Raw genomic sequence first — 14,049 nt, forward strand, 5'->3', positions numbered from 1 at the left:
GCTCAGTGAGTTTCTGTGTTTGCTCAGACGCACAAAAAATTAGAGGGAACATTGGTCTAGACTACTTTATTTTTACATGGGGAGGCAGTTTCAGCCTTTTTTTCTTTGAGTAACATAAACAGAGCAATCTGAGCACAACGCTTTAAAAGGTTTTCTTTTATCGTTGATAACTTTTTCATTTAAACACTTTAACTTAAACTATCAGTTCGAAATTTAATGGCACTGCTGCAGACTTTCGTGTCTACTCTTTACAAAACTTCTTTCAAAAAAGGCCTTCTACAAAGCCAATTTCCTTCTTTAGATGATCATTTGATGAAATTGTTGCAAGTTTCATTAAAAACTAAACGAGAGAATATTAGATTTTTTTTTCTCGCATAAATTTTCCTGAACTATTGCCAGAAATCATCATGTAGTGAATCTCAGTGCGACTCCATCATTTCAGCGGCGTTAGGCAGACTCCTGCTATCCCAGCTGCACATCCCATAATCACAGCCAACTTCAGTAAAGATCAAGTAACTTCAAGGAGGCAATAAATGTTTTGTGGAGTAATATAAAATTAGGCAAATGAGTCGCGGTTAACGTCTAACTCTTTCCAAAAAGCCATTAGATGAACTCCTGTTTGTGTCTAAAAATAAAAGCATTGATGTTGAAATCCAGTTTTTAATGAAATAAGAGTTTTTTCCACATATGTGTAAATCTATCTTTAAGCTATATTATAAAATGTGTCTTCTTATTTCAAAATAAAATAAATGTGTTATTGCTCTCCAACCTCTTAAAGAAATAAATTAGTTTTACTTAACAAAAAAATGCATAAATGAAAGTATGAAAAAATCCCTATTTAAACATGTGGAAACTAACAAAAAATTTAATCTAAGTTTATAGGTTCTGGTTGCCTTTGCAAACTTATAAATAATGAAATAAATATAATGAAAAAAAAAGACCAAAATCTGTGTTTCATCAGATTCTCTCTGCAGATGCGCTGTGGGTGAAGATGAAGGAGCTACAGTGCGGCTCAGCTAAGTTCCATTCCTCCTAAACTGTCAGGTTAGAAGGCTGTTATCGATGCTGGCAGCCACATTTCTGGGAGCTAAAAAGCGTTCCTAGCATACATGTGTAGAGGACATCATGGATTATTTCCCATTTAATAACCTGTCAAAGTCAAAAAGGATTTGTTCGAGCCCCGGCTCACAAAAAGAGGCGGCTGCTAAGCCTGCAGCTTTCAGCTCAGCGGCTGCCTGGTCACTGGTCAGCACCGCTCCACAAACGGAGCTGGAAAATACAGAATACAGTCGGTTTTGCTCCTAATATTTTTAAATCCAAATGCTAGTCTTTACAAGATGAAGAAGCAAAAGAGAAAATGGGTCTAATGGTAAAAGTCACTTTAGTACTGACTTCTCGTAAGGAAAAAAAATGAGGAGGAATCGCCACAAAGTGTGCAGCTCCAAAAGGTTTCCAGGAGGCTCTTTTTCTGCTTTGTTCTGCTGTTATTTTCAACACTGACAGCTGTGATTAATAGATGCTCTAAATGAAATGGATGTGGTGCCAGGAGTGGAAGTCTGATCCACATGTCAACAATAGGCCTTAAATGTGATTTATAACTGCTTTTGATCATTAGAAATTGTTTTGTGAAAGTTCTTTTTCCAACAGTTTAACAGTATAACTTTTATTTTCTTAATGCAAGAATACAATTAACACAAGAGAAAGAAAAACATAAGAAACACGTTTTGTCATAATCTTTGATTTTTGGTCCTTTTTGGCAATATATTTTTTTTCTCAAAAGAAAAAAAATATATTTTAGCAACTCAGATGAAACTTAACAAAGATTATCCATAACTGTATGTTTTGCCTTGTTGACATTAAAAAGTCACAATTATAGGAATAAAATTGGATTGAAGAATTAACCTAAAATAATTAATTTTAGTTTCCCATATCACTAAACCCAAATTAATATTTGATTAAAAAAGGCTAATGTTATTCACATGTATTTCTGTGCACCAAGCACAAAATTTGATTGAAAGAAGCACATTACTGCATTGCCCGCACATATTTTAAGTATGTCTAAGGCTAAATGTTCTTTGTCACTCATCTTAACTTAAGGAATGTTTGACTTTAAAGCTTTACTCCAACTATATTTTTCTTATCTGTAAAATCCTTCCCAGTTACCTTTTAATTATGATTATGTAGTTTTTAGCTAAAATCAAAAAGCTTTTGGTTTTTTAAGAAGATATTTTTATGCACAGCATTTGTGGGCGTGACTGTCCCCCTCCCTGTCCTGACTACTCTCGTTTCCACAATCACGTGCAAGCTTAGCCTTAAGCTAGCATTAGCAGCGCAAAGATAGCAATGAGCGATAATGGATCAACCCAGTCGTAAAGTTTTGAGCCAGAATTGCAATTTGCTACAACAGGAGCATTGAACGCTCGTCATGCACACCAAGCGTGGGCGGGCCAGGGTGCATGCAGGGGGAGGGGAGACTTTAGCACCCCCATTTCAGTAGCTGCACCTTAGCTTAGCTTTTCTTAGTCTTAGCTTTTTCTACCATCCGGTATTCATCTGCTCCTGATTTGAATTAAGAAATACTAACAAACGCAGTTTTAATTGTCCTCTACTATGAGAAAAATGCTACAAGAACATGTAAAAACAAAAAACACAAAAAGACGATTTTCATTGGAGTGGGTCTTTAAACACTTGTAAAAATATTTATTCTTATAATTAAAAGTTGTATTCTTCTCAAAAACATGTGCATGATAAGATGTTTGATGGATATGTATCTAAAATTTAAAAATGTGTTTTATTTTTTTCCTTTTACAGTTTTGTGTCTCGATGAAATTCGTTCAAACCAAATCTTCTCCTAATTAAAATGAAGATTTTCATTTCTGATTCTCTTCCTGCCTGTAATTACTGCTAAATTGCTTCAGCTGGATTTCTCAGCTCAGATGGAAAATCCAAACCTCCCCGTAGCTTCTCTGTCTTCAGGTTCCTAAAATCTATCTAAAAATCACAAAATGAAGAGTCGAGTCGCATCTTCTGTAAAACTGCTTAATTTGCTACAGTTTAGAAAAAGTCTGTGATTCTTATTTTTTCCTTTCCAACAAAAGACTTTCCATTTCAAAAGACACTCTCCCAGTAGATTAGTCCTATTTTGTGCAACAGATGTCTGGGAAGCTGTTGACCGATTTCCAGCACCTGAACTCAGGTGGGATTTACAAGCCATTAAGCGTCTAAGTGGGATAATAAAACCTCATAATATATTCATGTAAATGAGATTATTGATGAAGACGATAAGTTTCAAGTTTGTATGTTTGTGTTTGTATGTGTAACCTCACAACCTCCAGCCTGCAGGTGATCTGCAGCTGTATATCACTCCGTTACATGAGCACAGATGGTTCACTGCAGCTGCTGAACTACACCTTCATCATTCCTGATACCTGATGACCTTAAGCAAACCTTTCTGCTCGATTTCACCTCAGAGAAGACTCGGGGGGATGTGTGTGGGCCTTCTGGATCTTTGTCATCTGATGCACAAATGACCTTTTCAACCACATTTCAGGTTGCTGGGATTCTTTTATTTTGACAAAACTAGAAGGGAAATATTGTATCCTTGGTGTGAAATAAATAATAGGTTTGTTGCAGAACAAATGTAGCACAGCTGACGAGTTATTTAATTTCATCTGAGGTTATTAGAGGGCAACTACCTGCAGTTGAGGCCAAGATTAAGAGTGAAACTATGATAAAGCATCCTGTCTCTATGTATTCAAACACATCTTCCTGCTTTCATTAACCACGCTCCTTCATTTACCTCATTTTAAAATTACTTTAAAGAGAGAGGAGATTTAAGGCTAAGGCTACGGTCACAACTGCCACCACACAATGGGAAGGGATCGGCAGAATCTTCAAGATTTCATGCTGATTTTCTGAAAATTGTTGGCATGGTCATGAATGTAGATGGAGGCAATCAGGCCTGTAGAATGGCCCCCCTTATATCTACTCTCGGGCTACCGGGCGGCTAGCGGACAGTGGCACTTGATATTTCCAGAAACATTTTTACACCCATCTGAATACAGATCCAACACAATCTTCAGGTCTTCATCCACATTAAGTGGATTTGGTCTGAACCTACAGACTTTCCCTGTCTGACTACACCCTAAATTAACCGTTTTTACTTCTAACAATCTAAACAGAATACCATCAAATCATATTTCAAATGTACTTACAGCGTTGGTTTCATTTCCATTCAAATGTAGACCGCTGTCAAAGAGCGGAGAGGATCCTCGACTGTGATCCAGCCCCGGAGAACCTGAGCAAACAAACCGAAAAGCACAAATTCAAGCATCAACACAAGAGATCCACAACAAAACACTCAGTTTTACTTCAAACTATGTTCTTCAGGAAAAAAATAACGACAACAACAGAGAAACGAGTCAAGTTGCCAGTGTTGAATTTTGAGTTGTGCTCATCACTTTCTTCCTCTGCCCTCACCATAAGCCGCAAACCGTGGATTACAACAGAGACAGATGCTGCTCTTTGATGATTTTTAGCTTGGCATCAGGGACGCTGCTTTCTGATTCAGTTACACAAAGTGTGGCAGGCTGCTCATGGCTTTTCCTGCATGGGCTTTGTGCTGCAGAACAACAAAGGACATCTTTGAGAGAATCCCACTTGAACCTTTGCCTTTTTAGCCGACAAAACCACAATCCGCCGCCCACATCAGCAAAACACTGAGGTTTACTGGGAATGTTGACTTGGCTATGAGAATTAAAGGCTGGATTTGTTAGAGGCTTTGGGAAACAGCAACATCAAGTCAACATTTTGCATATATCCACATGCACTTCCTGTTGGCTCAAAGTAATTCATTGATGATTATTTTTTTGAGCATCGGAAACATTTTAAGTCCGAACATAAAAAGGGATAAAAATGTGACAAATTTATACTTCATAAACGTGAGAGTTAGCTTAATTTTCAGTTTCTGCATTTTTATGGTGCTGGGTATCGTATTCTTTCAATCCTCTCAATTCAATTCGATTCAATTCATATTATTCTAATAAAGTTCAGTGTTTTATGGATTCTCAAACGAAGAAGCAGCAAGTGTTCTGCTTTTCCTGGATGGCGTTTCAGTTTGGCCACTAGGTGGCGATCGGGCTTAAGTATTACACCTCATTCCAGAAGAAGAAGAAGGTATGAGCAAAAAAACTGTACTTTAGACCAGCGGTCCCCAACCTTTTTGTGGGTGCGGACCGATCAACCCATGAAGATTGACGACACCCCCCCCCCATGGCTGAATTTGTTGGTTACATGAACAAAATGTAACCAACAAACCTATTAAAATGCTCAATAGGAAACAAATCAGATTACTTTGAAGCTCCATGAAAAACCTTAAAGTGAAAGATTTTAATACAAAACATTTTTTACAAAACAGAAGAACTCAAAACTCAAGACTACGACTGATCGCCCCTCCCCCTGGACAGCCTTACTTGCACGTGCCGCGGAACTCTCCGTATTTGCATGAATCGCATTCACAACTTCTCTGAAATGTGCATCTAAATGCATGATTTTGTTTGAGAATTTCTGTGTTCAAAAGATTAGATTCGTTCATGAAAGTCACATCTCTATGCAAACAGGCACGGAGTGTGGGAATCACCTGTTATTCTGTCTGTTCTTTCCCATGTGCAAAGAAAGGTTTGCCACCAGACTGCTTTTAGTGCTCAAGCGAATCGATTGAATCTGGTTGATTTTCAAAATAGAAGATTTTTGTCTCATTAAAAAAAAAAAAAAAAAAAAAATTAATTTATTAGTTCTTCCGTAGCCCGGTGGCAAGGGATCCGAAGTCCGGTGGTTGGGGACCACTGCTTTAGACCACAAATAGTTACTTTAAAAAATGTTTCCCTGAAAAAGTTTGAAAAATTCATGCCTGTGAGTTTATAAAGATGTTCCTTTAGTCAGCAATGTATGTTTAGGTTGACCTAGTGTTAGAATTGGCCGTCCTATTGGAAATCCCATTATACGTTAGCATCAAGCTTGATCTCTACTTTTATAGATTGATTATTGATCTATTAAGCTTATATCAGTTCTAAAGTTAGAGAGCAAGAAATGCTTTACAGTCCCAGCACACCATGGACACACTCGCACTGATGGCGCCTCCACTGCCGAACACTGAGAACAACCTCGAACCGCCAGGAGCAATGTGTCTAGCAGTGTCTTGCTCAAAGACACTTTGACACAGGCGTATAGAGTGGGAACAGAACCTGTGATTTACCACGCAGAGGTTGACCGCTCTGCTTCTCCGCCATAGCTGCCCATAAAAAATAAAAACTGAGTATTTTAGATATCTGGCTAATTTTAAGACTTATGAATCTGAATTTTTTCTTCTTTCACAAACGAGGAGTTAAAATGATACTATATGAGAAGCTAACCCAAACTGTCAGTGTAAGATAAAACATCTATTACTTTTCAATCCAAATGCTGACAGATGAATTGCAGACTCTTAAAAAATGTCTGTGTTTTGAATAATACTGTCATAATTTTGATTTAGAAAGAGATTACAAACAGTGTTGGACATCAGGATGGCTACAGACTAAAGACTCCTTCTGAACAGTAACTTAAACTTAACTGCCTAATTTTGGAAGTCCCATGTTTAATGAAGAAAATATTTACACATTAATAAATATGAGCGTGGTCATGAGTCTTGACCCATAACCATCCTCTAACGGAAGGCAGATTGGCTCAAATTGAAGCAGGATTTCCATCCATCTCCTATTTTGGCGGCTACAGTTAACTGTCCTGTTATCTGTGTGGAGGAGCTGGGCTCTGCCAAACAAACAGGATGAGAAATACTTTCCCCTCCACAGCTGCACACATGCTTGTTAACACACACAAAATCTAATCTAAAAATCTAATATTTCTCCCAAACCAGAGAATTGTTTAGGACAACTAGAAGATATGAAGATTTAAAAGAATATTTGCCTTTTTAGAAACTATGCAAAAGATTTGAATGCTCGTCATTTCATCTTTATTGAAAAAAAAAGTTGACGAATTAATTGGACAATTCATCTGTTAGTTACTGCAAGGACTTTGTATATTTTGCATATTTTTAAGACCTTTAAATAAAAAAGTAACCTGTATGGTAAAAGCAAATTGGTATAAGTAATAATTTTAGCTGATATACTTATTAATATTTGATTTTTTTAATGTAAAAAAGTCATAATTAAGGTAACATCTTAAGTTAAAAAAAGGCTTTAATCATAACCCTGACTATATTGTATTTTAGAAACAGTAAGGCGTGCTTAAAGCCCTAATTTTGTAAAAAAAAAAAACACTCCTTATGAGCCTGTAGCGCTTCATATTCAGGCTATGAATTAATTCTGGTTGTGTTTACTGACATTTAAGCGAATTTGAAGGTTACACAACATTCTGTCTAAATGTTATTGAGTTTTTTGTAAATATGCTAAGACAGTTAATGAGTTGTTGTGTTGCTGTGTTTTTTTATAGGCTACTAATATTGTTGGGAGTTGGCATAGTCACAGCAACGTTTGTCTTAGCGGTATCGGTTGTTTATTTATTTTTTGTTTGTTTTTTATGTGTTGCACAGAAGGTTGGTAGTAACGATATGCTAATATGGCTAATGTGTAGCATGGCACAAACAAGTTCTAGAGTAACTCAGAATGCCGTCAAAGTCTATATCCAGATTCTCACCCTAATCCCTAACGACTAAAAACTATAAATAGCGCGGGACTATCTAGTTCCCTGGATTTTAAAAGCAATTCGGGCTCCTTGCTCACTAGTTTCGCCAATGTAGTGAGCATTGATGCACACTGGTTTTTCGCTTAGACTTCTGGGAAATTTCCTGGATTTTGGAATTGTAGATTTGGACAGCATTGCAAAATGGCAAACACACTATATAGTGCACTATTTAGTGAGTAAGGAATTAAGACATAACATATGTCTTTCTGCTCCGACTCTTTGGTCTCACTCGATTGGGTTTATTGTTGAGTGCCTGATGACATAAATTTGAAAATAGATAATTTATTGATGATGCGCCTCAGAGGCTAATCCAGTGGCCCCTACAGTGTAGAAAATATGTTAACTTATTAGACAACTCACTAATCAACCCCCTGACATCTGGATTTATGTTCAGCTATGAAGAAAAAAAAATTACACATTTTTGCTTTTAAATAGATGTTAAATTAAGGCAATTCTGGAGTTGGAGTTGTTTGATGTATATATAAATCAATAGGCATCACAGGGTTAATGATTGTAAAGACATTTATGCAAAGAGGACTTTGCAATAAAGAAAGTTTTGCTTACTTGTATATTTAGATGAAAAAATAACTTATACATTTATATTAATTACCTCTAAAGTTTTTAATTGTTTATTTGTAAAAAAAAAATCCTAATTAAGAAATTATTTGAACGAAAACCTTTTGTCATAGTCCTGACTATATATTTTATATGAAGATCTAAGTCAGAGTCCGGGAGAGTGGGATTTTATGTACGAACATGTTTGCTTCTCCTCTCATGGCCTTATATTTCCAGCTCCTGAAAGCAACAGAGCCGGATATTCACCACTGACAAAAATAGAGATGGACAAACCAAAGCTGTTACCTCTGGTTCCAACAAAAAAGTCAATTCAGCCACCATTTGTTCGTGGGACTGATGTTGCCTGATTTCGCCATTTGGGGACCGGACAATGTTGTAAATAAGTGATTGGTCCAAGAATGTGTCCGTCAAAGACTTTGAACATTTGAGGTGGGGTCAACAGGCACCACATGCTCTGATTGGTTAGTTTATAACTTGAATAACTACCAATAAAGAAAATATATCATGAAAAATAAAAACTAGATTTAGCAAGAACAAGTTTAACAACATGTTAAAAAGAGACACTAGAGAGAGAACGGATATATAAGGGTTGTTTATTTCTCAGTAGAAGTCTATGGGATTGTGGCTTTCTGAGACCAGCAGATACTTCCTATTTGGAACACTCTCCTTTTCTTTTCCTGTTACTCAGACGTGGCTTTGTGGTTGAACTGGGAAAGTATGAGGATTGAACTGCACTTTTCTTTCAATAAAAGTTCTCCTCTAAGAAAGAAATGTCTTTGTCTCTTCAGTGTGAAAAGCTCCTATTTAAGAAGACAGTGGTTGTCTTGAAGAACTCTGACATTCTAACATTTTTTGGTTGAACTTTTTCTTGTTTTGTACCTCATCTGTTATCACACAAAGCATGGCTTTAGTGTAATATTTAAGTTTTGGACACATTTCTTTGTCCTAAATTGTATTTGTTACAACAAAGATGTAAAGTCCAAAGAAAAATACAGTTTTTATGTCTTTAAGTGCTTATTCTCTGACATAGACCCATCAACACTTCTTTCCCCACTTATGTAACACTTTCATTATCAGCTTTTCTAAGTCCAGGAGCTGTTTGGCCTCTCTCCACTCCACTATTTTTCCACTTCTATATGAAGAGAAAACAGTCCAGCTTAATTTTAAGAAGTGCTCTGAAAATTGCTGAAGCCGTCATCAGCTGCTTTGAGCTCTTATTTTCTCGACCACATCCTTCATTCTTCACCTTTCATCGCCCCACTTGGACGGTTTTAGCGTCTCGGTTTTTCAAGCTGCTCAAGGTAAACGCAGCTGAACTCCGTTTCTGCCAACCTGGGGCCGCTGAGCGTGACAGTATATACGCTGATTTACTGAACGGTTTTAAAGCCCAAACGGGGAGGGGTTCGCCGCGACGGCTACTGTCAGAACTGTTATTGAAATTTTTTGGAGTCTGTGTCACTGGATGCTTACCCAGAGGCAGTTTCAGAAATGATGGGACTTCTCGCAGGTAGCGCACAGTGATGGTGACCTCATCCCCTGCAGTACGCAGAAGGTGAACCTGACAGAAGCAGAGAGTGACGGGTAAAAGATCGGGAGCCATGCAGCCAGATAAAAACTCCATGAAGGAAGAATCACCAGAGTAAACAAAACATGAGCCAGGAATATTAAACAAGAATGATAGCATGAGTGGCTTCCCTCGACTTATCAGGACTTAATTTCTCTCATGCCAGCTGACACCACAAAGCAATTTTTTTTAGTGCCTAAATCCTTAAAAACTGTTGTTGTAGAAACTTTCTGATAAATGATCTTAAAGCCAGCCAGGTTCCTTCTGTCAGCAGCACGCTGCAGGCTGTGTCTTCAGGCCCAGCGTCTGACAGGGAGGCAGGCTGGAATTAAATGTTCTGGATTTAGTTTGAAAGACAAACTGCTCATTACACATTTTGACGGTCTGGAGGCGACTTTAGTGAACAGCTGACACTGCAGAACAGTGATGGACAGAGAGAGCGCACGGGAGAAGCAATATTTCAAGATCTACAGTGTATACCAGTTTAGAAAAGAAACTGAAGGGAAAAAAATTAGATCTTAAATTCAGAACTTGTTAAAATCTCGTTTTATTTGACTCTTAAATGATCAAACCAAAAAGTCATTAAAAATGTATTAAAGGACAATTTCATGCCATCTATATGATGCATTTGTATCATTAATCTTAGATTAAAAACAAAAGAAACAATACTCACAACTTCCTCATGTGTGCAGCTTTCCACATTTATGCCATTGACCTAAAGAAAAAGAAAAATACAAAGACTTATTATTAAAGTGAGTCAAGAGACAGATATACATTTATTGAAAGTGAGCTAAAATATTTTCTCTTTTAATGTTGATGATTATATCTTATAGTCAACCCTTAGATCAGGACTGTCCAAAGTCAGTCCTCGAGGGCCGGTGTCCTATATGTTTCCAACCATCCTGCCATTGAAGCTCCTTATTGGCCAAACACACCTGATCCAGGTAATCAGCATCAGATAAGGCAGGATTTCTGGAAAACCAGCAGGAAGCTGGTCCTCGATTAATGACTTGCCTTATAAAAGGGATAGGCGACTACAGGCTACGACTGCCACATTCCTGCATGTTGGTGTAAACTTGTATAGCGCTTTTCTACCTTCCTTGAAGGCCCAAAGCGGTTTACAGTTACAGATTCATTCACACACTGGCCCCAACCTTCCACAAGAGGCAATTTGGGGTTCAGTGTCTTTCCCAAGGACACTTCGACACATGGGCTGGCAAGGTGAGAATTGAACCCACAATCTTCTGATCAGGAGTCAACCGCCCTACCGCTGCACCACGTTTTCCAGCATGTCTGGCATGCTCTAATTGGCTGGACCCACGTAAACCAGGTAATCAGTCATGGGTTGAGCTTGGATATCTGGAAATCATGCATACACTGCGCCCCTCGAGGCCTGAAGCTTCCTTTCCCTGCTCTATAAGCATCAGGTCATGTGACTTGACTTTGCTTGTCGTTTATGCACACAAGTGTCATGGTTCCTCATGACTACCTTCATCAGAGTGCACAAGTGACAAGTTGTGCAACCGTTGGTCACATCTGTCTCTAGTGGTTGTTGAAGCTCCAACTCCACCTAAACTCCACCTCTAATATTTCAAAGATTTTTATTTAGGATATTCCCAAATCTCAAAGTCAACATTTTCTGAATGTTCCTGAATACAGCACTCTGCGAGCAGCCAGCTTTTCTAACATTCTTCTACAACTGACAGATCTACATTCTCTGATGCGTGATTGACTGATCCAGACTGACAGATTTTTTTGTTAAACCTGAAACCTTTTCAAATGGTTTGACATCCAACTATGAACTTAATTGCATTTATTTGTAACACTACAAGTCTTTGCATTCAACTTTTTTCACCCCTTAAGTTTCAAGTTTTCTGAAACAAAAATTTGGAGGGTTGCTACATATATTTAGTCTTTAAGTCTTCAAATACATTTAAAAAAGGAAAAATACACTAAAAAGTGAAATATTGGATCAATTAAGAAACATTCTGTAATTTGTTATTTTTAAAATTATTAGTTTTCATCAAATTATATTTTTTGAGTTGATGGTTTATTCAACTCAAAAATTTAATTTGATAAAAACTAATTGATCTAATATTTCACTTTTTACTGTGAAGTCAAGTTTCTTTTCCAGTTGACAAAAAAATGAATTAATTCACTTCAAGTTAATTTAAGTAAAAATAATTCATAATCATAAGACCAGTCTGCTAGTTTGTTCATCAGAACTGCAACCAGCATTTGTTTCCTGTGACAAATAAATAAATAAATAAATAAAATTGGAAAAAATTTATCATTTCAAAAAGATTGCATAAGAGGTTTCACAAAGAACAGAACCACAAAAAACAATGAAAACAATAAAAAAATAATGATAATATGCAAACAATGATAGGAAAGTGAGAAAAAATGAAAATGTCAAAACAAAATGGAGCACAAACAAAAACTACAAAGAAAAGCCACTTTAAAAAAAGCAAGTTGGGTTTCTCTCAAAATACACAAAAGGTTAAAGATAAAAGTCAAGATAAAGGGAGTAAAATAAATGACTCACAATATGAGACACAGTGAGCCTCCATGCATTTAATCAGTAAAAATGTTGTACAATAAATCTATATATGAAGCATAAAAAATTATCTGTTGAACTTTTTCAAACTCTTCATAAAAGCAAACTTTTCATACTTTTAAGTTTTTGTTTTCCGTCATTCTTTTACAAACAAGCCCACGCCTAATTTTGCCGCTTCTTCTCACTAACGTGTGATAATAGCTTCAATATTCTGCTCTGTGACATTTCAGACAACTTGCAAATAAATGTAAACAGTAGTGATCTGAAGGTGAAGGCAGCAGCAGCTCTATTAATAAAAGATTCGTAATAACGTCTATTATGAGTGTGGGTATTACTCTGGCATCCATTCAGTCTGTTTGATATTCTAGATCAACAGCCGATCCAATATGGAAGCCAGACAGACTCAAATTAACTTTAAAATGAGCCAACATGAATGTTTTCCAAGGAAAGATTGGCAAATTCAAACAGTTCATTTCTGAGGCAATATTTACTGATCACATTTTTAATTTTCAACCACCGACTGACAGCTATTTGCAAATATGCTTTCAAAAAGAATGTAAAGAACATTTATTTCCATTTATGAGGATCTTTTAACTTTATAGCAGGTTTGAAATAAAGACCCGAACAGTCGAGTCAAACCGATGCACCAACCTGCAGGACGGCGTCTCCGACAAAAAGCTTTCCAGTCTGGTCGGCTGCAGGGAGCAATAGATGGAGGTTAATGAAAACATTAGAGGATAATTGCTCATTTCTGACATGGTAGAAATAACAATCAGTGTCTCTGTCACAACATCCTAAAGCTCAGAGACTAAACACAAGAAAGCGTGAAATTCAAAACTAATCAAGATATAAACTCTTCTGCAGTGGCGTGACAGGAAACCATGTCGTTAAAAGGAGATTAGTCAAGCTCTATGAAGAGGATATCAATGTCCTCGTATGAGGACACAAATCTTTATCATGTTATAGACCCAGAATTCACGTTGACTAAATCACAGAAATACAGTTTATATGAAGGATTACATGATAAAAAAAATCGGAAAACTTTTATGCAGCAAAATACAAAATTTATCTCCAGATTTTTTCTTGTCTTCCCCATTTGGTGACAGAATTTCCACTTTGTTTTTTCGTTTTAACAAGTTCTAAATAGCAGCTTTGTACCGAAAACTGAATGTCGACATTCTAAACAAGCAGACAATCCTTGAATATAATGAAACTGTCACAGTCTTTTTAAACTACAACAACAAAAGCAGACTTAGATTTTAAAAGAGCAGCATACTTTCTTTAAATTTTTGAAACTTTCATGTTTTTTTTTAAGAAAGTTTCATCCTTTAGTCTCTGAACTCACCGGTGAGTTTGGAGGTAATACAAGCTGTTTAAAATGATGAAGGAATGACACAGATTTCTACATTAATGTCATTTTCATTCTAAATTTTACGGGAAAGTTTCAAACCTGACACGAGTTAAGTTAAATTAATGTTTGGAACTTTTAGTGGAGCTTCGCCTGGTTAATTTTGGGCAAATTCCCATTGCATATGATTCTGTCGCTATGTTTTGTTTTTGTTACTATTTGACCTCAATTTTTGTGATCTTAGCATTAAAAAGACCACTCAATTTA

At 36.7% G+C, this 14,049-nt stretch overlaps 1 protein-coding gene across 1 annotated transcript in view; it reads right to left on the reverse strand.

The window, feature by feature from the left end:
- Nucleotides 1–14,049, reverse strand: part of sntg2 (syntrophin, gamma 2) — a 110,453-nt gene that overhangs the window by 61,040 nt on the left and 35,364 nt on the right. Inside the window, exons 5-8 of the mRNA XM_024269542.2 lie at nt 13,086–13,129; nt 10,551–10,592; nt 9,784–9,871; nt 4,215–4,297 (exon numbers count right to left, since the gene is read on the reverse strand). Of these exons, the coding sequence (XP_024125310.1) occupies nt 4,215–4,297; nt 9,784–9,871; nt 10,551–10,592; nt 13,086–13,129 (257 nt within the window). The remainder of the gene's footprint in view (nt 1–4,214; nt 4,298–9,783; nt 9,872–10,550; nt 10,593–13,085; nt 13,130–14,049) is intronic.

This window comes from Oryzias melastigma, linkage group LG22 (assembly GCF_002922805.2).
Source record: "Oryzias melastigma strain HK-1 linkage group LG22, ASM292280v2, whole genome shotgun sequence".
NCBI lineage: Eukaryota > Metazoa > Chordata > Actinopteri > Beloniformes > Adrianichthyidae > Oryzias > Oryzias melastigma.